The 23,741-nt window shown below is 36.3% G+C and overlaps 3 protein-coding genes across 3 annotated transcripts; all 3 read right to left on the bottom strand.

Annotated features, from left to right (window-relative positions):
• Positions 1 to 695: 695 nt before the first annotated feature.
• On the bottom strand, positions 696 to 11,133 carry LOC113777812 (4-alpha-glucanotransferase, chloroplastic/amyloplastic). Its single transcript, XM_027323017.1, has 16 exons — positions 10,531 to 11,133; positions 9,680 to 9,742; positions 7,828 to 7,916; positions 7,682 to 7,742; positions 6,103 to 6,181; positions 5,302 to 5,438; positions 5,034 to 5,192; positions 4,856 to 4,932; positions 3,572 to 3,711; positions 3,453 to 3,484; positions 3,292 to 3,366; positions 2,712 to 2,784; positions 2,536 to 2,624; positions 2,039 to 2,083; positions 1,658 to 1,810; positions 696 to 1,275 (listed from the first exon to the last, which is right to left on the bottom strand). The coding sequence occupies exons 1-16, from the start codon at positions 10,909 to 10,911 to the stop codon at positions 1,171 to 1,173; spliced, it is 1,758 nt and encodes a 585-aa protein (XP_027178818.1). The 5' UTR covers positions 10,912 to 11,133; the 3' UTR covers positions 696 to 1,170.
• A 1,635-nt stretch (positions 11,134 to 12,768) lies between these two features.
• Positions 12,769 to 14,893, bottom strand: LOC113777616 (stress enhanced protein 2, chloroplastic). The gene is made up of 2 exons (XM_027322764.1): positions 14,437 to 14,893; positions 12,769 to 13,623 (listed from the first exon to the last, which is right to left on the bottom strand). The coding sequence occupies exons 1-2, from the start codon at positions 14,791 to 14,793 to the stop codon at positions 13,351 to 13,353; spliced, it is 630 nt and encodes a 209-aa protein (XP_027178565.1). The 5' UTR covers positions 14,794 to 14,893; the 3' UTR covers positions 12,769 to 13,350.
• A 2,626-nt stretch (positions 14,894 to 17,519) lies between these two features.
• Positions 17,520 to 18,236, bottom strand: LOC113777447 (protein MIZU-KUSSEI 1). The gene has a single exon (XM_027322531.1). The coding sequence runs from the start codon at positions 18,234 to 18,236 to the stop codon at positions 17,520 to 17,522; it is 717 nt and encodes a 238-aa protein (XP_027178332.1).
• Positions 18,237 to 23,741: the final 5,505 nt, after the last annotated feature.

Raw genomic sequence — 23,741 nt, 5'->3', positions numbered from 1 at the left:
GAGGAGGAGGAGAGCCTCACAAGTTCAATTTGGTGCAATTTGAGGGTAAAATAATCATTTACATTATGATCCAAAATATTTGCCTATTTACAGTACTTACAAACCAACTGCAACTTATTTACATCTGACTTCAATTTGTTTATACCTGACTCCGATTTATCGACCGCCAACTTTTATTAATTTTTTTTCTTTCTAAACTAATTTACGCCGAACTTCAATTGATTTACAGTACTCGGGACAAACTTGTGCAGAACACAAATTGTGGGGCTCTGAATTCAGAAAATCAAGTGATTGTTACCCTGTCAGGCAGCCAATCAAGCAGTACCACTCATCACGATTGGTGCAATTGTGATCGACTCTTATCCGTTCACTCATCAATTTATTGATTTACATCTGAAGGAGTTAAAAATCTAGTTACTCTTAATTTCTCGACCCAATTACATCTCACTACAACCATAGTTTTAAACTTTCACTCAAGCTCGAATAAATAATTTACTTTCCCAATTCTTTGTCCTTTGCAAGGTCTCTTCTCTTGGGTGGCTCTAGGGAGGCACCTCATTCTAAGACGATGAACCGTATCCCTGAAACAGCTAAACCAAATAAAGTCCCAAAATCTACCACTTAATAGTTTGCAAGTTTTCCACGCAAAGGCATTCTATTAGGAAAATGAAAATGAAAGGCTGTAGACTCTCATGTGTATCAAACCATGGAATTTGATCTTTTATTCATATCTCAGTACGTTTATTATGCATCATACCACCGACAGAGCTAGTTTAAATTACAACTGTAGTAGCCTTTTGCTCGTGCTGTTCTGAAATCCATACGATGATTATAATACATAGTTGCCAAAATGAAGACATGGAGCCTGATAGTTGATTGAGGATAAGCTATAACCACGTGTGTTACTGCTACACGTACCTATGATCTGTTTCTCCTGGTTTGCCTTTTCCTCCAGGCAAGCAAGGAGTGTGAAGTAGACGGTCTTGCACGGCAGCATGTTTTGGGCCAATTCCTCCTATTCCTAGCATCAAAGAAGTAGAGTCGTCTGGAAGAAATAGGGAGCTTTGAAGAGGGATGACTTCGCTGCACCAGCCAAATGCAAGATGGTTTCATAAAACAGATATGAACATTTGTAACTGAGAGTTGCATTGCAGATATGCAAACCAATCATCACAACCGCCCGTATGTTGCAATCATTCCTCTCAATCTCTCTGCCTCACCGTTCAACTCATCAAAACCCATCGAACTGGGTAACCTCCAACTCCAATTTCCAAACTGCAATAGGGGGAGGGACAAAGAACATTATTATTAACATAGGCCATCTTTCAAACTGAAATTATCTGGTCCTGATGCTCCAAAAACTCCATTATTTTGAACCATCTTCACACAATTATTCTCCAATTTAAAAGACAAGCAGTCTGAAGCTGTAAAATTAGGTTGAATCATGTCAATTTCATGTCATCCAATGCAAATGCTAATGAAAAATGATCCACACTATATGACACCAAAAATAAAGCTACTGCAGTGCAGCATAGCCCGCCAAAAAGAAAACTTCAAATGGAAGATGCATAATGAGGATTTTCAGCATAATAGTTATTCCACAAGGATACAGAGCCAAATAATTATTCCATTCATCTATTTGCAGCTTAATCTTTACCTGAGTTGCCGGAATATTCATCCTAGCTGAACTTCCCAATCCAAGGATGTCCTGCATTGGTATTATTGCAGTCCGAGCGACCGAAGAAAGCGCAGCCCGGATCAGTGCCCATGAAATTTCATTTTGGTCAATACTTCCAAGATACTTTATAACCTGTATCGGCAATTTTCCAAATATAATAACAGGAATTTTTCCAAATATAATAACAGGAATGCATGCTAGAAGGAATCATATTCTTTTCGGGAAAAAGTACCATATAATAGTTCACAAGCATCCTTTCCTCTCTCTTTTTTTTTCTGGGGATTGGGAATTGACAGGATACACATTGAAGTGTAGCTAAAATTTTTCAGAAATTAAACATTGTAGAAATTCTACACTCACATTGTCTCTCTCCCACTGCGGCAATACATCCCACCATCCTCGGATCTGAAACACATAATAAACTGTCAGGGGCTGCTTTTGGTCTGAACTGCTTAGCAATTATGAAAGGGCTGGTCTTGAAACTATAAACAAGTACTGTACCATATAAATAAGAAAGGAAAGCATTTTGGCACATTTTCAAAACATTTTTCCCACAAGAGTAGTAAACTGAAAGAAGTGAGAGGAATAAATCTTCTACTGACAGAAGACACACTATCTTGATTATTTTTCTGACTCGACAAAAGGTGGTCCAGCTTTGTACAACCATTGCATTTTACTGGCTATATTTTGGTGGCAAAATTGTGATTCGTTTTATTAATCCTGTAAAGGGTCTTTGCCTTCGATTTGAACAGCACGGCTCATATCCTCTCCTGATATGATCCTCATGAAGAAAAAATAAATTGATTTAATAAGAAAATCATTAGTTACAACTTCGTAGACAAAGATAGAGATATTACAGTGTCATTATCATGAGTTCCAGTGTACACAACTTGATTGTGCTCATGCTTGTGAGGCAGATGAGGGTTCTTTGCATCACTTCCAAACCCTACACAGGAACCAAGAGAAAATGTTTTTCAGAGCCATTGACGTTCACTATGAGTACAACAAGAGAAAGTGAAAATTGACTGAATACCAAACTGAAGCACAGCCATTCCTGGTGCATCTATTGATTTTCTTAGCTGAACCACATCATCAGTTATCACTCCCTGTCATTTTGCCTTTAAAGGGTTAGTTTTGGCAAGTATAAGCTTCAGGAAAATTATAAGTAGGATGAGGTTCATTTACAGGATTAAGAAGCAAAACATACAAGATGCAGAGAAATTAAAGCCATAGTCTTGAAACATAACTGAGAACACTCTTAGCCAAGAAATTATAAAGCAAATGAAGCAGTACAAACCAAGGACGATAGTTAGCTATAGAAACCCATTCATGTAGTCAAGGCAATAGGCACGAGTCATGTCAACTCAGATCTCCTTATAACGAAAGCATAAGACTTGAGCATTATATAGAAAACAAAAAGGCTAAAGATGAATGGTGTGCAGCATAAACTTCCATCCAGCTCTCAGATATAAATTCTCCTCACCAATGCGTGCTGATTGCATACAATGTCAATGACACCACAACCTTCTAAGTAATAATCAAAATTCTGACTACGGTTGCAGCTAAAATTGAAAGGGACGTGTCCGAGGAACCAATTTTTTTCCCATACATACCAAGTCTTCTGCTATGATATTGATCTTTCCAACAGCTCTGAATATGGCATCAAACAAAGGTTTTCCAGGTCCTACCTACCAGCAATTAAAAAACAATCACAGTGACTACTTTTAATAGTTAAGAAAATGTAAAACCAAAAATACTGATAAAAAGATCTGACCTTCCATCTTCCTACCATTGCAACTTTTGCTTCTGCATAAGTGGCATGACACAAAATATTGGTAGTTCAATAAGATATTCAGACAATCCAGAAATTCAGCAAACTGAAAATGGCCTCACCAGAAGGAACAGCCCAAAAGCCAGCAAATCCTCTAAAGTGATCAATCCGAAATTCATCAAACAGATTTTGAGCCCGTCTAATGCGGCGTATCCACCAAGAAAATCCATCCTTCTCCATGGCTTTCCAATCATATAGGGGGCTTTACAGAGAGAGCTCATAGTTAATAATCAAGTCAAATATATGATCTACAAGACTAGAGATCATTGGTTTTCTCCAAATTCTATACATGCTCTCAAGCCATATTTGAATGAAAGCTACTGCCTAATGTTTATATTTTGTCAATTAAAGATAGTCCAAAATCAACAAAGAATGTCAAAGAGAGATTTAGAGTAGAACCACCACCAAAACCACTAAGAGAAGGGAACTACCTCTATTGCTTTATAACTTCAATAGGTGCAGATCTTATTGTTTCATAAGGCTAAATTCTAAAACAGGTAAACTAATTTCTCTCTCTTCGAGAACCTGCTAAAACACACTGGCTAAGCATATAAGCAGTAAAGCACTCTCTCGTCATACAACAAGGTCCCTCCATGGTATTTAAAATAGCAACGCATTTCAGATCCAAGAAAACTAAGGCATTCTAACATGTTTCTCACTGCAATCAGTGGATATATGTTTCCACATCTAAATCAAGTAAAAGGTGTATGGTAAGACTAAATTCCTTCAGCAAAAGTATCTAAATTTTACGTGCACTAATTGGTAAAGAACTTGTAAGGAAAGGCCACCAAAACCTTCTATAAGAATCATCCCCTACAGCACAGACTGCAAACAAACAATAGCTGGATACTATCATTTTTTTTAGCGGTGTCACCAAAATATTTTTCTTTGACACTTTTCATCATTATTACTTCCATCCATAGAAGAACAATAGATACTAAGGGCCTTTTTTAAAATTAACCTTACTATCAAACGGTGTAGAAGCTTTTACACGAGTCTGAAGCAAGAATCACAGATGCACTGCTAAATCTGCATGTGCATCTCTGACAAGCATTACATTCGCGACTAGCCAGCTGCAAATGCTAAATACTTATTTCTGATAAATACCAAACACTAAAGCACTTGAAAATGTTCGAGAATGATGATCACTTGACTAATGTAGGAGTAGAATAATTAAGCAAATAGTAAATGATCAATCTTAGATGAATTAGTTATTGAAAATTATTAGTAAGCATGGTCTTAGTGTTCAAATATAATGCATAATAACATTATACTCCCTGAAAAGCATTAATATGAAAGGCAGATATCTTTACATCCTTGCACACTAGTTATGGAATCAATAGTACCTCTCCCAAAGTTGACCGGTTTCACTAAAAGCATCAGGTGGAACACCACTTACTAGGACAGGAAAACCACTCCTATTCTGTCATAGCATGTATAGGAAGTTAGAGGAAGTTGAATAGCCTTTAGAACCTTGTCAAAATAATTTCGAAGATCAAAATATTTTATCAAATAATGACTAACCAGCAAAAACTGTTTCTTATTTGCCCAAACATCTGCACTATGATAACCAACATAAATTGGCATGTCTCCCATTATACTAATTCCTTTCTTGTGAGCATAATCATGAATTTTTTGCCACTGCCTCTGGAATAAAAACTGTTGAGCGACAAATATGTCAATCTGTGCAAGAAAGTGAATATTAATCGTCACAAGGTAGTTGAGAATCAAGTCTTGACAACTAAAAGAAGCATAAGGCAGGAAAGCACTGGAAAGTTAAGATGGACCATACAAAATCCTTCCTAGTTTGATAAATCTCTTCCAATGCTGCAAGATGGCGATTTTTCAGTGGTTCAGGCCAATCATACCAGCTAAAAGTATTTAAAGAATCATCAATAGCAGCAAAATATGCAGCATCTTCAAGCCAACCTGTTAAGTGAGGACCATAATTACCAAAAGCTTGCGAGTATTGCATAACTGTTTGTTAAGTGTACGGCTAATATTGGTATTTGCATGTCCAAATGGAATAAAAGGAGCGTCTCTCTCGTTGCAAAATTGTATCTCATGAATAGATAAAGTAAACTGAAGGAACATTCCAAAATGTCCTAAGGCAAAAGCAGCTAAGACCGAAAACTTACAGCATTGATTGGCTTAGATTATGCAGAATAGGAAACTCTCTGTGCTTAAGGTCAGGCAACATGTTAAAATTATGACACATTCAACCATTTTGTTTCAGTGTATAAAGCACTACTACAAAAATAAGTTCCACCAATCAACTAAATAAAACACTACACAACTGACCAAACCAAAACATACCTATGGGTTTGTCTTGTACGGGGACACAAGGAAAAGAAAAGTTATACCTCGAAGTACTTAAAATCAATGTCATCCTGACCAGAAGCCTGGCAGATGTACTGCATTAGGAAAAGGGGGAAATCATAATCCCCACTGTCTTCCATAACTCGTACTTGTCACTACCATTGCCAACAAAAGTCTAAACTAGAGTGCAAACTAGAGTAAGAGCATCAGAGATATCACAAAGTTGCTTCTCAGCTTGATACAAAAATGATTCACAAAGGGATATGCCACTTACTTGCAACATCTTGATCCTTCCGAAAACGCTCAAGCTGACTTTTGAGCTCACCACCACTCATAATAAGCCTCTTTGCAGCCTAAGTACATATGTGGAGAAAAGTCCCCATGTAAGTAAAATATAGTTCTGGTTTGCGGAATGTATAAATGATAAACAAATCCCACAGCGAAAATACACAGACACATAAGGAAAAAAATGAGTCAGTAGAAAAATATAGCACAAAAACATTTGTTGCACCTTAAAGTTGCCAATTGTTCCATGAGCCAAGGTTTAGCATAAAACAAATACAGAAAAAGTTTTACACTAAGAATCTGAAAGAACACAGAACCCAAAAACTGCTTAGCATGGTTTCTTGTGCGTCTCCTATCTGTATCCATTTTCTTTTGACTTCGTTTTCCCGTGCTTCATATAACTTTTAACCAAGTACAATTAGTTCAACATGCCAAAAAGTTAGAGAATAAAGTTGAAGCAGGTTAGCATGAGCTTCTTTTGACAGAGTGTTTCCATTCGTACAAATACACTTTATGCTATCCTATTCAAACTGAAAGTCCTTTAGTTACAGCTTTCTAGCCGCTTTGGGGAGGAGGTTTCCAAGCCTTAACTACTTAAGTACCAAAGGCTGCTTTCAACTGGTTTCATAAGGGGGCTTTTCACTACAAGCTATCAGCACTCAGCGCTGTCTTAGATTGAAGGTCAGCTTATCTTATTGCCGTTCAATCTGTAAGGTGGGTTTCCGCTGAGAACGGAATAATGTTCGTGTCCAAAGGTGAACAAAGCCCTAGCCTCTAGAGTTTGCTGCTTTAGCCAGGCCAGAGGGGCATATACTGCTCGCCTAATCAGAAAGCAAGTAAAAAAAGGGTATATGAGAACAAAGACTCTGAAATTATCAGATTGGTTCGGAATTAGTATAGTACAAAGAAGAGTTAAATGCAAAATTGCACAGTGCTGGAACTGAACTTTACTTACTAATTCTGGGTTTCAATTGTGATCCATAAGCATAATTTGCATTACCAAATAGCGATTGGTTTTCATGGTCCATAAAACCTTGCTACTTGTGAATAAAAGTTTCTTGTCCTGAAGAACCATAAAAGGCAGAGCACCAGGGATAACGCCTAAATAATCTTTCAGTCTATACACAACTGCACACCACTATTTCTAGATTCAGCCTCATCTTCTGAAAGTTATTTGATGTTAAAATGGAATACAACTCACTTTAAGGGGGATACATACCATTTAGGTTTCCATTTTCTTAGTTATTTTGTTTCCTGAATACTTTTTCTGAATCAACTCTAGCTGCGAGATAGAGAAGACAAACCAAGCTCTGTAGTAATCGTTTGAGCAAGTACACAGCCGTCAAATGGCTTTACACCATATTTTGAGTAAGAAAAAGTTAGGCCCCATCAAAGTGCAAACCTGAGGCCTTCTTTGAAAAAGGAATATAAAGTAAGCCCAAACATTTCCTCCATTTTCAACAGTAATGTTCAATTTAGGTTTCATAAACATACCCTTAAAGTCACTCAAGAGCCAATAACTCATGCCAAACCATGGAATCTAGCAGAAAAGATGTGGGAACTTTTACCTTTTCTATCAATGGATCCTTTATCTTAGCAACAGTTGAGAAATTCACATGGTCTATATCTCTGCATGAACAAAGAAAAAGAGGGGAAATTCCAACCTTTGAGAAATAAATCAAGATGACCAGAACAATACTTTAAGAATCCTCACAGTGGTTTAGGAAGCTCATCCTTTGACAAAAGACCATCTCCCACAAGTTCATCAAGAGAGATTAAAAGGGTGTTGCCACAATTTGCATCCTAAAAATGATGATTAACAAGGTTACCGTCAGCACAACAAAAATAAACAGCAAATAATTAGCTTTTCCCCTCCATGCTTAAGAAAAAATTGCTACACAATAACTAACAGGGATTATCATTAGGGGTGCTACTCGCGAGTACGTCGGTACTCAGCTCAAAGAATACTTAACTCGATAAAAATTGAGCTCGAGCATGACCTCGAGTTCAAGTAGCTTGATTAAGAAATCAAGTCAAGCTCGAGCTACTGGCGAGCCTTATCAATTATATATATATATATGTAAAATTATTTGTAAATCCTTCTTAAAGCTACCCCATGTATACCACATCCCACCCTTCTCTCTCACTTTGCTTTCGTTAATTTCCAGCCACCACCACCCCCAAATCCCCTCATCTCTCTTTCCCTCTGCTTACTAACTCTCTTGCCCCCGATCTCTGCATCTCGTGCTCTTAATTACCTCTTCTTCATCACTCCCTTGCCCTCATCTCTTGTCATCGTTGCTTTAGAGAGAAGATAGGCAACAATGAACCTTCTTGTGCGTCTTTTGGGTTCCTATGAATCTGAATATGCAGTTGAATTTTTTAAGGTTTTGGAATTTCTTGACTTTTTTTTGGCTGTGAAAACTTTTTTTTAAGATTTAAGACATGAAATTCCTGGGTTTGTGACTTGCTCAACTTGAGCTTGAGCTCGAGCTTGAGTATGCCGCAAGTCAAGCTCAAGTTGCAAAATTTAAAACTTGACGAGCTCAAGCTCGATCATAGCTATTAGTGGTCGAGTTTGAGCTCGAGTATGGTAAAACTCGAGCTTGACTAGACTCAATTACACCACTAATTGTCGTAAGGGAGCTCAGAAAGAAAATGGACATGGAGTCATGATGTGTTTTATGATGTGAGTGTACATGATAAAACAGAAAAGCATATACAGGTACTATTAGATTTCTAATATCTGGGTGCCACAGGATTTACAGGTACTATTAGATTTCTATTATCTGTATTTTCATTTTTGAAAATTGTATGAGGACAAAATTTTGGTTTACAAGAGGTCTTTCACTCATTTCTGATGATCTGGACTCTTGAGAACATAGGCAACAATGAACCTTCTTGTGCGTCTTTTGGGTTCCTATGAATCTGAATATGCAGTTCAATTTTTTAAGGTTTTGGAATTTCTTGACTTTTTTTTGGCTGTGAAAACTTTTTTTTAAGATTTAAGACATGAAATTCCTGGGTTTGTGACTTGCTCAACTTGAGCTTGAGCTCGAGCTTGAGTATGCCGCAAGTCAAGCTCAAGTTGCAAAATTTAAAACTTGATGAGCTCAAGCTCGATCATAGCTATTAGTGGTCGAGTTTGAGCTCAAGTATGGTAAAACTCGAGCTTGACTAGACTCAATTACACCACTAATTGTCGTAAGGGAGCTCAGAAAGAAAATGGACATGGTGTCAATGATGTGTTTTATGATGTGAGTGTACATGATAAAACAGAAAAGCATATACATGAATCCCTTAGTCCTGAACTCAAAGCAGATGAGAGACTAAGGGATGCATTCCAGAAAACAAAAGTTCTATCCTTCTCTGGAACGAATTAAATTTTATTTCACTTTCCCAGACAGGAAAAAGAAGAAAGACATCTAGAAAATCTGCCATTTCACATTACAATTTAGAACTTTATGCTGATTAAATTTCCCAAATTAGATCTTCTCCTTATTTACTGCTCGTCCTAATATTTGCTTCTTCATAGAAATTGGGAAAAAAACTGAGATTACAATCACCTGGCCAGAATAGGGTGAGCCTTCTTCATTGGCTCTCCTTCCTGGTGGAACTAGAGGAAGAACCTGCAACCACACATGTAAGGTAACACCTCAAACCACTCATCAACTGAAGTCACAAAATTGAGTTGAGGAATCTAAAGTTATATACAAAAGAGTGTACTAAATCTTCTAGCAAACTGCTATGGCATACTCTTTCATATCGCTTTAGGTATTGGGACCGAAAAGGATGTGAACTAGAAGTAAAAAACTTTCTAGACTATAAGCTACTAGAATGAAAATTATTAGAGATAGCACTCCATAAACATTGCTTTCTCTGATATTTCTTAACAAATTTGTCACTTTCCTGAGTAATTGAATATATTAGTTCATTTCATACCTTAAAAAACTTAACAAAGTTTAGACATGGTCAACCTTACCTTGAAAATATATACTATATACACATGTATTGTAAAAGTCTAAACTTTATCAGCCTATTTTCATGATTGACTGCCTCCAGTGCCAACATATCTAAATTTCCGATGGAAATGCTCGAAAATGAGCGTCATGGTATGATCAAACGCTCAAACATATCTTGGAAAATTCCATACCTGCGTTTTACAACCACTACTTTTTCTTTTAATCCAAACACTCATATAACATTAATCTGAAAAAAGTGCTACAGTAAAAATAAAAATTTATTAAAAAAAAAACTACCCACAGAAACAGCAAAAGAAAAAAAAATACCCACAGAAACAGCAATCCAAACAGAGCCTCAACTTCTCCCAGTTGACGACTCCCAGCACTGAATTTTTCTCAGGAAAAAGCTTCAATAACCAGTATGACTTAAAATGGTAAACTTGTAGAGAATATACCTGCCAAACGGAGCAGCCGGCAAGATGAAGCCAATCGAGGAAGCGAAAGGCCCGAGGACCAAGATCACCGATTCCATAAGGTCCAGGAAACGACGTCGGATGGAGGAGCACACCTGCTCTTCTACGGCTACTAGAATCAGAAGCCTCCTTCGGATGCCAGTCCGCGTAGTCAGGCGGCAAGTCCTCACCGACGACGACCGCACCGCCGCGGCCGTTCTGGAAATACACTGCAGTAAGACACTTTTTCCGGCTAGTCAAGTTCGGAGTCAATTTGGCGGTAAATGGAAATACGGCGACGGCGTTGGCGGTGGCCGGCGGTGAGAACTGAGGTGGAGGAAAAAGAGTCGGTATCTGTAAAAGAGAAGACATCTGAATTACCATTCCAACTCCGAAACTAGGAAAAAAGCTTCCATAGGGATTCGATGTATTTAAACTTCTGAATCTTTATTTTATTTTATTTATTGAAATTATGTTTGTAGGATTTATAATTTTTTTTCCCTGAAAATTGCGTTTTTAAAATGGAAGCTCAGAGTAGAGTGGAGTGGAGTGGGAGGAGTGTAGGCAGGGAACAGAGAACACGTGAATACAGGTGGAAAATGGAAGAAAAGTTATTACTAAGGCGCCGTTTGGATTGGAGGAAGGGAAGGCAAAGCAAAGGAGAGGATATCAATGGAAAAAAAAAAGGAAATGAGAGTAGAAGAAAGTGATTTCTGTCCATTTTGTTTGAATTATTAAGTATGGAAGGAAAAAAAATACTGAATTTTTATTTGGATTGAAAAAGGAAAAGAAAGAAAAGGAAAATATCAAGTGTTAATTATTGAAAGGAAAGGAAAAAGTGATCTTTTAAAAAAATTTTAAGTTATTTCAATTGATTTAGTTTCATTTCCCTTTTCTACCTATTTTTTGATGGAAGTTATAACTCAATAAAATAACTCGACCCATTTCCTCCCTATTCTTTTCTTTCGTTTCTCAAAAATAAATCCAAATAATAAAAACCAAATCCTTCCAATACCTCTACTTTCTTTTCCCTCCCATTCCATCAATGCAAACAGTGCCTAAAGACAAGTTGCTAAATTACCATCTAAATTTGGCCCTTCTTTAGATTAGAGTTTTTTGTAGAAAAATTTTTATATTTTTTATGAATACATTTTATAATTGTCATTTTTATCTCACGTTAATCAAATCACTATAGTACATTTTCTTACAAAAAAAAAAAACTCACAAAAATAGCAATTCAAACGGGTTCTTGATTTTTACTAAATTCCATAATGGAAAAAACGCAAAATTTTGTTATTCAATTTTACTATATTAAATCCAATTCCAAATTTGTTTTCTACTTAATTTGAACAAAAAGCAAAGAAGAAAGTGAACTTGTTTTTCACTTGACTTGTTGTTGTGTAAAATTATAATGTTTTTGTTTTAATTGCGCGCGAGACAGTTATAATTTATATAGGCTCGCATTATTATCAAATCTCAAGTTTTATTATTGTCACCATAAATTTTACTACTAATATGATAGCAAAACTGCCATAAAACAAGTCAAATCAACTACTATCACAATTCACAAATTGACTGGAGAGAGATAATCTTGTCATTTTCTTACTATTGTATCGAAATATCGATCACAATTCACAAATTACCTATGAATTTTCGTAAACGATTTTCTTTCCCCCTCAATGATTATATTTGACCTGATTGCTGATTGTTGCAGCTTGCAGGGAAACGAACAAAAAAGGTGGAATTTTTCTTACTTCAATAGTTAATATTACAGGCTTTTTGTTTGGCAACTTCTTTCTTACTTCCCCCCACGTTTTCATATTTTTCTTGAAAATGTTACAAGTTTATAGTATAAATAAATCTTATATACACTGACGGTGTATACACAATCACGGTTGGATAAACGATACACATGCAAAATTTGAGTTTTAAATTTAAATTTGAATTATGTGTCATACATTTAATAATGAAAGTATATATACTGTCAGTGTATAGAAGATTAATCCTTATAGTATATACTTTCCAAAGAAACTTGAGGATTTTTATCCAGCCAATGTTACATTTGTCAAAAAAGTCATGTTAAAGACATAATGATCTATTTTTAGCCGAAATTTTATCATGTTTTTTATGCTTCATAACCCTTTTCAATTCACTGATTTAGTCAATATATGTACCTGAAATTGATTGCATATCTATGGAAACAATAGATTTAGTAAGAATTTCATTCACATTCTCAGTGCAAAAACATCAAAACCATCTCTAGTGCAAATTACCAAGAAGTTGTATTTGCCAATCATGATTTGCCAATTAGTATAACCAAAGGTTCTATCAAGCATCTTGTTTTTCTGCATCACACATGGAAATTGACCAAATACTGTTGGAAATAGGAACCTTCAAGGCTTCAACTCCTTGAGCTCTTCAGCCAAATAAGAGATAATCAAGAAGCTCTTCGGACTGACTACAGACTTGTTGAATTCTTACAGCTTAACCTTATTAAAGTCCTGGATCATATCAGTTAATCATAGATAATATGATTAATGAACCATGATCCCTCAGGACAAAGATGAGTTGATCACACACACATATATATATACATATGTATATGTATATATGCTTGCCTAATCCTTCTCTCTGTATTAACTATGCTTTACACAGCCATGATCGCTAATTTACAATCTTCTTTGAGTATAACGAGTTGTCATTTAGACCATTTCTAATTTTCTGTAGACTGCAAAATGGAAGATTCAGACTGCAGAAACCAAAGTTGCTGCACATTGCTTCTGAGTGCTGATAGATGATGACTAAATCTTCCTGCTGTATTTCTCAGACGTCATCAGACCAATCGTCGAAATCATTATTATCATAAAACAAGCTATCGATGATTTGATCGATCAGTGATTCGATAAACGTGTTGCAACTGACTGTAAAGATTCGACCTACTCTACTGCGAGCACTGGAAAACCAGGCGAAAACTGCAGCACAAGTTACAGCTGCCACACAAAACCCTGCAGTTCCTGCAATGCCTTGTAAATCCATCTTTCTGAATATGGAATTGCCTGTCACTACCTCTGTGCCAACCGTGGCTGCAAACACAACCTGGAAGATAGAGAAGGGATGAAACTAATACTTCAGACTATGAGGAATGAATCAAGAAATTTTACAGATGATTTATGTGATTAATTTTGTGAGCGAGTTAAAAGTGATTTTAGGCCTGCTCATGCATATTCAAATAAATAACAAATGAAGAAATGATATTAGCCAGTCATGTTGCCAAGTGTATTTATAAACATAAACCATATAAGATTTGATGAACAAATGACAATCTACGTTTACTGGAGTCAAAATCCACCTTTTTCTGTTATCAAGTGATCACCTCAATCAGCATATAAAACTGCAACTCATCAATCATCACTGCAACCAAATTGCTTCCACTTACATGTAAAGTCCTCTGTTCTTTTTCATCTTTGAGTGCATTATTTTATCTTGTCTCCTTCTTCTATAAGGTAAGATCATGCCATAGAACAATTTTCGATCCGAGACATTAACAATTTTCGATACCAATAAATAGCACGAGAAAGCGTAGACACCAAAATAATAAATGACTAATATTCACTACTGTTAAACTATGGGATTTTCCACTTTCTTAAACTCTCTCCAATTCTCAATCCCCACAGCACAAAATTTAAACAGGAAGATGATCTCTCCTCCACGAATTGATTCTACTATTGTGTGACAATTTATGAGAAACTCTTCCCCAGCCATACTAAGTGTTCGCTTGAGTCATATTTCCAAAACAAAAAATGAACAGTTTTGCACCATTTATCTATCTCAATAGCATAGACAATGAGAGAAAAAGAGACAAAGGCATTTATGATCTTAGTACCATGAAGCAGAAAAGTCGAATTTTACCATGGCAAGACGACCAGAGATGATCTCAAAGTCATGACTCTTCTTCGAGCTCTCAATATACTCAGACAAAGTAGCAAAAAACCGAGACATCTGATCATCTTCCCCATTCACACCCTTAGTTTTCATCACCCCAACACGATCAGACCCATAAGTCCTCAGAGTACAGAGTCTTGGCTGCAACACAATCTTAGCACTGCTACTACTAGTACTACTACCACCATTTTCTCCACTGGTTTGTGTAACCTCAGCAGGAACTCTAGCCTTCTGAACCTGCAAATTCAACCCCAGGTTACTACTCTTCTCCACAACCGGATTCTGGGACTTCAACTCACAAAAAACCGGCCTAGCCAAGGCCATTTTCTTGGAACAAGAAAATAGAATCTGGGTTGATTCAGAAGTGAATGTTCTTCCCCTTCTATTTTTTCGGGTCTACAAGGAATCTCTAGCTATCCCAGGCTTGGTGGTCACTGTAGAGTCCACGTCGATGGAAAAGTTGGCGCATGGGAGGTGTGGATTTGTGATTGGTGGGGGGTCTTGCCTCTTGTTTGTTGTCTTTATGGGAGATACGTGGAAGAATAATTGGTCGTAGGAGTTGCTGTCGATGGAACTTTTGAGAAGATTGATGATCCATGTTAAACAAGTTAATAATAATAACAATGGTGGTTGAATTAAATCATCAGGAAAGTGATGTCCAGATAATCCCACTCACATTGGTGAAACTCTCACATGGGAAGAATTTTAACTTTTGATAATTGATTTTAGTTTTTTTTTTTAATTTTCCATCCATCTAATTTTTTAACTCTAATTGAATGGCTATTGGAGTTCTTTTTAAAAAAAAAAAAAAAAAAAATTTGTTGGTACATAAAATTGAACAGAAAAATGAAATGTGATTTATTCGACTTGACAGGAAGAGTTGATGCACCGAGAAGATAGAAATGATCATTCACATTTAGAAAAAGGGAAAGTGATATTTGCACTCTTAAATTTACTAAATAAAATGTCACTAAGGAGTGTCAAGGCTATTTTTATATATATATAATATAAAAAAATCCCATATCTACGGTACTATCCAAACACATTCAAAAATTGCATTTAAAAGCGGAAGATTGGTCGGTTAGCTGTTGGCCCATATGCAAAAGATGTTTCAAAAAGGGGTCCAGCCCACACCTACTGATCAAAAGTGTCTTCTTGATTTGAAAAAGAAGAGAGCTTCAGCCCCATTTTTGGCATTGCTGGATACGGTAAGCCTGCGATTGAAGACTGAAGAACTAGAGGACATCTGGTGTTGGGGTTTATGTGCTCGTAGATTAAGCAACAATGTACTTGAAGAACTGCCCCTGCTCAGAAGGCCCACAATGCAATATAGAACTAGCCACAGGTGTTGGTCCCAATCAATGCACTCGTCACCATTAGATAAGTTCTTACTCAAAAATTATTTTTTTTTTTTCGGACACGATAAATTCTATTTTATACGAATGAATCCAAAGGGATCAATGGAAAATCCGGAGAGGATTAAACCGCCACCGGATCACCTACTTATACTCTATACTAAGAGAAAAGGGTAGATCCAAGGAGGTTAATGGAAACTCGAGGGGGACTGAATCGCCACCAGATCAGACGGATGCCTTTGCACCCGCTGGTAAATTTTTAGAAAATCCTGAACAAGAATGCAGGTCAAGGAAGTTTTAAAACTCTCCATCGTGGCCAACTACTCTATGATTAGTTGACGACTCAAAATCTATTATACTTAAGAGAATTCGATCATACACGTTTTATGTTAGGTGCAATTGTGTACTAGCTAGTATTGTTGTACTTAGTTTGTGATTTGGTAGTATACTTGCATTAAATAATTGTACAAGTGAAATTTGGTTTGTTTTTATTGGCAAGAATGCTGATTTTGTTCGTGTAACCCATATGTTCTAAAAAGTACAACAGTTTATGTACGTGTAAATCAAACTTTTCTCTGGATGTCCATAGTTAATAGCTTCTTCATTTAGAACTTTTTAAAGGAAAAAAGAAGTGAATAAAGGCAGCTTGCTAGAGATGAACAGGACTGCAGCTGACAATCTCGAGAATCCATGCATGATCAAACTGATTACTATCTATTAAAGTTTTTTTTTTAACAAGAGAACTTATAGCGGCTATCCGAGAGTATACACTAGATAAATTTTATCTTGTGTAATAGTCCGCTAATAATCACACGAAAGAATAAGACGCACAAAGCTTGTACACTGCGTAAATCTTGTCCCATGTGATAGCTCACTAACCACATGAAAGGGTAAAACGTATTAGGCAAGTCTTGTCCAATGGATGGATGTTCCAAAAGAGGTTCGAATTCGAGTTGACAAAAAAATATGACACCAACTCTATCATCTTGACTAGCTCAAGCGACACCATCTATTAAAGTTGACTCCAAATCAGAGCCTAATACAACTACATGTTTATGGTCCATTATGGCTTCATGAATCATCCCAACATCTGACAGTACGTGGAAGTAGAGTTTTTTTTTTTTTTTTTTCTTATTCGCCACCATCATTGAACATCTTCTAAAGTTCTGTAGACATTGAAGATTTAGAATCTTAGGGAAGCATCACATTGATCCATAATGTGCTATTATCGCCTCTCTACAGGTTCTTTTTCGCCTTAATCGTGGAATATTAGCCATTTCTGCATTCAGTGCACAAGTGCTGGAAGATATTAAATCTATTGTCAATTCCCAAATTGTGGAAGATACAATTTGAGCAATTTCATATTTTTAGAATCCAGATCACAAGATAAAGCCTAATGAAATATAGAAATCAAGGTAGCTAATTAACCACACCCTTCTCCCCCCTTCCCCCAATGTATGAACAAAATGAAATGATTTGTCTATGGCCATGTGAAATCAGATGCAGAGTACATATATTCGAAAGAACGAACAGACAAATGAATTACTTTTACGGTCCCTCTCTTTGCACCTCGTTGATCATATATTGAATCTTTCCCCTACAAATAATTTTCTAGGCCTAATATATCTACAAAAAACTACTCACCTTATGAATTAGAGATGGAAAGAGACCATAACCAAGATGACCTAAAAATCATCATACCCTTACAAAGAAAATACTCAATTCAGGTCCATTGTTCCCTTCTGGGCTCAACATGTACAGTGTCTCCGAGTCCTTTGATCCAACCACACGTTCAAAATGTGCCCGAATATATGCTATTTCCCCATCTGCCCCCTCCACCTCTGATTTCCCAGGCAAGACGCCGGCGCCCATGGAAATGGCCTTGAGAACTTCCATGACGTACAAGTCTTCCTCTGAAGCCTCCCTTTTGACCCCATAACCAGCTTTCTTCCCATTACAATACATTGTCCACATGGGCTCCTCTAACACTTTTGTCTTGTCCTTTTCAGGCCTCTTTTCGCATTCTAATGCAATCCTAACCATCCCTATGCTCATTTCCCTTTGCAATACGGTGGTCTGCATGGCCAGCTCTACAACCAACGTGGGGAGAGTCCTAGGGTTTTCTTGTATGGAAAGGCTAACGCGGCCTTTCCGGTATCCGAACAACGTGCCCGTGATTCGCGAGCCGGCATTGTTCCTTCCATCCGGTATTTTGCCTCCCGGAAGAGTGGGGAACTTGCATGCAGGTGATATGATGGGAAATGATCGAAAAACAGATCGAAAAACGCGAAGAACTTTTGGCTTGTTTTTTTTCTTGGTTGATGGTTGAAGAAGGGACAATGGTGGCGCAGGTGGAGGAGGTTTTGATGAGGTTGATGATTGAGAGCTAGTGCTAACTCTTGGCTCCCCCATTACCGGTCCGTCACAACCAGCAATGGAGAAATTCCATGAGAGGGAAGAAAAAGAAAAAGAAATGGAGAGAGAGTCAGGAGGGACAGAAGATGGGGGAGAGAGACTAGGCTTGGTTGTCAAATCAAGTGGCTGATCTGAAGTTTGTGGCCAAGTCTTTGTAGAGCTGATTTTCAGGTGTTAGTACTTGGTGATATTTATTTGGATCTTTTGCTTGAATTATAAGTTTGATGTCCATGGGTTTAGGAACCTGAAATATTGGAAACTAGATTACGTTATATTTGCATCTGTGTCAAGTGTTATTCTTATTGTCATTATATATTTAATTGAGAAAATACTGGTACAAGATTATGTGTTGATAGACTGATTCCTCAATTTCGATGGTGATTAGACCTATCTTATCCCCTTGGTTTTTTGGTATTTATACACTTAGGACTTGGATTTGAATTAAATATTCAAAGATTTCCACCGTAAATACCAACTGGATATTTCTAACAGGTGTTGGGGCACCAAAGATTCAAATTCATTGAATCGTTTTGCAGCCAAGATTTTTGAGGGCTAACATCAATTTTACCCAAACAAATAAAATAGTTAGAGAATCCAATTTGGTACATCACGAAATGTATAGGAGAATAAACCAATGAACCAAATACCTCAGTTTTGATTGCTGAAAATATTCATTCAATTTCTGGTTTTTAGCTTTCATATGCGATTTTTCCAAGTCAAACATCAAAAGTTCTACAACTATAGAAAAACTTACAGGCTAATTTGGAGTGGATACAGAATAACATCTCCAAAAGATAGGGGTGGATAGCTTTTGATTTTTTGACATTTTGCCACTGCTCTGACTGTTTAAGAAAGGTGCCAAATGAACAAACCAAACCTTTGAACTCAAATGTAGTTCAAACAAACGAAAAAGTTACCCTGGACACTGCTAGAGGTTAAGTGCACAATTTACTGGTTAAATTAAAGTTTGGATTGTCATTTTATTAGTCATCACAAAGATAAGGAACCGGATCCGGATTCTGATGACTGATATGTGAAATTAATTGTGGGATGCAACTGTGAATGGATGATAAAGTTTAGTATGTTTTTACACATTAGTATCTCTTATTCTCTATGTTTGCTTTTGGTGCCTACCACGATGATGTTTGGGAAGCAAAATGTTATTTCTTTTTACTCAAGTTCGAGCTTGAATTCGTCTCAAATAAAAACTCGATCTCAATCAATTGTCTGACTCTCAATGTTGAGTTTAATCTCACTCTCATAAGACGAGTTAATCTTGACTTTTGATTTTGATTCTCAATCGAGCTCATGCTTGACTTCGATCCAGCGAGCCTGGTTACGAGGAGTAGATAATGTCTGCTTCAAAACTTCTTACAAAGTAAATATTGCCTGCAGGTTACCTTATGTAAGTGAATTCTCACAAAGAATAAAAAGGGGAAAAAAAAAAAGAAAAAGAAAGCCACAGGGTGTTGTTTTTCAACCTTTTTTCCTCGAATGGTAAAAGCCGTATTCAGGCAGTTTTTGATTTGTACGTGCAAGTATTTCTTAGAAAACGCATTTACTGAGTACTTTTTTTTTACTGAGTTACTAATATTTATTCTAGTTGTTTACTTTGTTTTATACTTTTATTCTCATTTTTGCATTATGTGGTATGATAAATGGTATTCCTAGTTTTTCACAGTTCAATTTGGGATGCACTCAATCCAGGAAAGAAGTATTGCACCTTGGAATCGACAAGAAAATTTCCACAAGTATATATGTTTGATAGTTCTGACCTTCTTCTTTATAACCATATGTTAACCTTCCTTAATATTTACTGTCAGGAAAAAGTGGACGCTCTCTTTGTTACAGGAGCAAGGATTCCCAGGCTTATATATCTTGCACCTCATCGCCGCCATGAACATCTTGAAGTGGTGAAATTGATGGATTTTGCATGTTATAGGAAAGCAAGCAAGCAACATCAGGGGAACGTGCCGGTTCTAGGAGGATAGCAAGAGAATGTGCTGAGCGTCTTGAAGCAAACTTGCTGCTGGCTGCTGAACTGGGGATGTTTCATTGGCTTGTCATTGTTATCATTTTCAGTGGGGTTCATAAATTGAACTTTGACGTAGACATATCAATGAATCGGATTTTGCTAAATATTCAAAGCTATATTTATGTAATGGGTGTGGATTCAGATTTTTTACTTAAAGGCTGCCTAGATCCAAGCCCTGCAAAAAGTTATACGGGTTAGGTAAGGTCTTGGTAATGCACAGTCCAAGCTTATATGTAGATTGAAATTTAGATTTTATCCGGATCTAAAAAGGATTTTATCTAGATTGAAGCATATTATGTAAAAAAGGATTTTTTTTTAACGAGGATCCGATGCAGATGCATTAACGCACCTAAATTATACCTAATTTATCATGTTAATATACGCGGCCAGGATGAAAACTAGCAATTACAGGGTCACTAGGGGTTCAAATCAAAACCAATGGCCTTTACCAAGTATTCAATTTCACCAAGAATCTGGATGGGCCTATCAGCACTAGATGGCTACGAGCTTCTGAGGCAGTGAATCTTGGAAAGGGCATTCTCCTCATGATCAAGGGTCATTCATGCGTTATCTTGTTGATTGTTTTGGTCTTCGTCTGCAACATGGTTTCATTTTCTATATTTCAGAATTTCCCATTTCAAATCCCTGAGTAAATTTATTGCACCTTTTGATGCAAAAATTATTGCATTGTCTAAACTCAGCTTCTTTATTTTTGCCAACATCTCAACTTACAACTCCTAGTCCTGCCGGTTAACCCTCATTTGCACTTCGAATTTAGAAGTTTTATATCTAAATGACTAGCCAAGCCATTCACCTATATTTAAGTTTGTTGAAGTTTTTCAGGTTCTCTGTGTTGGATCCTTAATCCAACATTGGACTTATATGTGAATAATTATGGGTTGCAAACTGTCAAATAAGATTAAGTCCAATTAAAGTGATCAAATATGATTTGAACTTAATGTATCTAATAGGATGTGGGCCTTTAATGTGTAGAAACTTAAGGGCTCCTATTTCTATGATGGGCTGAAATAGGGCTCAAAAAGGTAACAAGAATGTTACTTATAAATAGGGTTATGGTCCCCAACTCACACGGATCTTTTGTCGTATTTTTCTAGTACCACAATATACAGCCCTTTCCTGATATCCCATCGTCAGGAAAGATACCAGAGAGATACTAAAGGACTCTCTCAAATATCGGTAAATACGTGTTGACTTGGAAGGCCACCCCAAAATTCTCTAGGGATTCAAGCACCAATTTGTCAACATGAATCAAGGTACGCTTCCGCTATTTTCCTATTAATTTATTTCTTAATAATCGCCATATAGATTTTGGGTTTAATAGGTGATGATTTTCACCAAAGGCTAAATTTAGATAACCACCCTAACAAGTGGTATCAGAGCCCATATGGTTGATTATTGGGAAATAATTTGGATTTAGTAATTTATGTATCAACATACATATTTTTTGTCTGGTGAATTCGGTTTTCATATATATATGCATATAGGCCATTAAACAAGAAAATTCTTGGTGCATCATGGTTGCCTTGAATTTTGATTATAAATGCATATGTCGGCCGCATGATGAATGGCATGATATGAATCCAGATTGATTGCTATATGTCATTCATGTTATTGACTCATAGCTTTGATGACATGGAATTCAGTGGGTCCATTTTAGTCAAGTTCTTTTGCTAGTCATGTTCTGTGGTAATTCATGTTTCGGCTTCTGTTTTGGTTTCTCACATGACAGACATGGGGTTTCTTTTAATTTCTCTATTTTTAAGGATCAAAATTGATAAGAAAGAATGCATGAATCAATTCTGTGAAACTCTCCGTTGGATAGCATAATATTTGTGGGATTCGCATGCTTTTGATGATGTAAGCAAATTTGTTTCCTGGCTTCGGAAGTCCTTTGTCCTTTTCTCCACTTTATAGACAGAAATTGAAACTGTGAATATTTTTTTGTCAATTTGATTAATACTTGAATGGCAAAAGAGCTAATGTGCATATATTTATATTAAAGAAATTAGGGTTTCTTTAATTTAAGCAAACCCTAATAAAGTTAATAAGACATTCAAGCCCTATAAAGTCCATATGTTTGGCCCATTAAATATATAATTTTTATAAGACATGGACTTCAAGAAATTTTTTGGTTTGCATGATAAATTGGGTCAAATTATGGATATGGACCTTTGGTCCAATAAGTCTTGATCCAATTGATTGGTTTGATCGGTGTTGACTAAAGTTGACTTTGATCAAAATTTTGTTTAATTTGTATAATTTTAAATTTGAATATTGGTATGATTATATATATTTTGGAATAAATTAATTGAAATAATATGCCACCAAAGTGACCTCTATTATGGAAATTAATTTATTTTAAAATATAACTAGTTTGATACTTGTAATTTTATGAATATTGATCGGCCCAAAGGAATGTCAATATTTAATGAAATTACATGTGCACTTGTGGTAATAAACATGTGATAATTATTCAACTTTTACATGTGAATTATAAATTGGCCCAAAGGAAATTTTTTTTTTGACATGTTATTATTATCAGTATTTATTACTACACCAAGATATCACTTAGAAGTTAATATTTTTGTCAAAAGATAAAATATTAATGGAACATCGGTATCTTGAGATGGGATTACCTTTATTTAAATTTATTATTGTTTTGGTTTATGTGAGCATGTTTTAATTATTTAATATTTTCTGTTCAGTTGCTAATGATCTTACGAATATTACCTCCAACATCAATAATATTCCTATGTTGAATGGCACAAACTTCAAGGCCTGGAAAGAAAATCTCTTGATAGTACTTGAAGTAATGGATCTCGACCTTGCGTTAAGGGATAATTCTCCCCCATCTCTTACAGATCAGAGTACTTCTAATGAAAAGAGAAATAATGAGAGATGGGAGAGATTAAATCGCTTGTGTCTGATGATCATTAAAAATGCCGTTCCAGAAGTATTCAGGGGAACAATGTCAGAAACGACTGTAACCGCTAAAGAGTTCCTTCAGTACATTGAAAAAAGGTTTATCAAGAACGAAAAGGCTGAAGTTAGTACACTCTTGACACGCCTAGTTTCAATGAAATATAGTGGTAAAGGTAATATCAGATAGTACATCATGGAGATGTCTTATCTTGTTTCGAAATTAAATGCACTTAAATTGAAACTCTCTGAAGAGTTACTAGTGCATTTGATTTTAATATCTCTTCGTACACAATTTAGCCAATTTAAGGTGAGTTATAACTGTCAAAAGGAGACTTGGTCTCTAAATGAACTCATCCCACACTATGTAGAGGAAGAGGAACAGTTGAAGCAAGAGCAGACAGAAAGTGCTCATCTGGTGTCAACCACTAATAATAAAAGTAAGGGACTTAAGAGAAAAAAGGAAAAAGGAGCTGCAGGTACAGCGCCACAAAAGAAACAACAAAAGAAATCAGATTATCAGGGAA

Source organism: Coffea eugenioides, chromosome 7 (assembly GCF_003713205.1).
Source record: "Coffea eugenioides isolate CCC68of chromosome 7, Ceug_1.0, whole genome shotgun sequence".
Lineage (NCBI taxonomy): Eukaryota > Viridiplantae > Streptophyta > Magnoliopsida > Gentianales > Rubiaceae > Coffea > Coffea eugenioides.
The sequence above is the reverse complement of the archived record's forward strand: the minus strand, read 5'-3'. Positions and strand labels throughout refer to the sequence as shown.

Bases quoted from the DNA above. Each gene is read 5' to 3' on its own strand.
- LOC113777447 (XM_027322531.1), bottom strand. From the start codon at position 18,236: ATGGGGGAGCCAAGAGTTAGCACTAGCTCTCAATCATCAACCTCATCA.
- LOC113777616 (XM_027322764.1), bottom strand. From the start codon at position 14,793: ATGGCCTTGGCTAGGCCGGTTTTTTGTGAGTTGAAGTCCCAGAATCCG. The intron at 13,624-14,436 runs GTAAAATTCGAC...TCTATCTTCCAG, and splicing joins TCTCTGGTCGTCTTGCCATG to GTTGTGTTTGCAGCCACGGT.
- LOC113777812 (XM_027323017.1), bottom strand. From the start codon at position 10,911: ATGGTAATTCAGATGTCTTCTCTTTTACAGATACCGACTCTTTTTCCT. The intron at 9,743-10,530 runs GTATATTCTCTA...GTGTGGTTGCAG, and splicing joins CCGGCTGCTCCGTTTGGCAG to GTTCTTCCTCTAGTTCCACC. The intron at 3,485-3,571 runs GTGAGGCCATTT...CCACTTATGCAG, and splicing joins CTTTTGGGCTGTTCCTTCTG to AAGCAAAAGTTGCAATGGTA.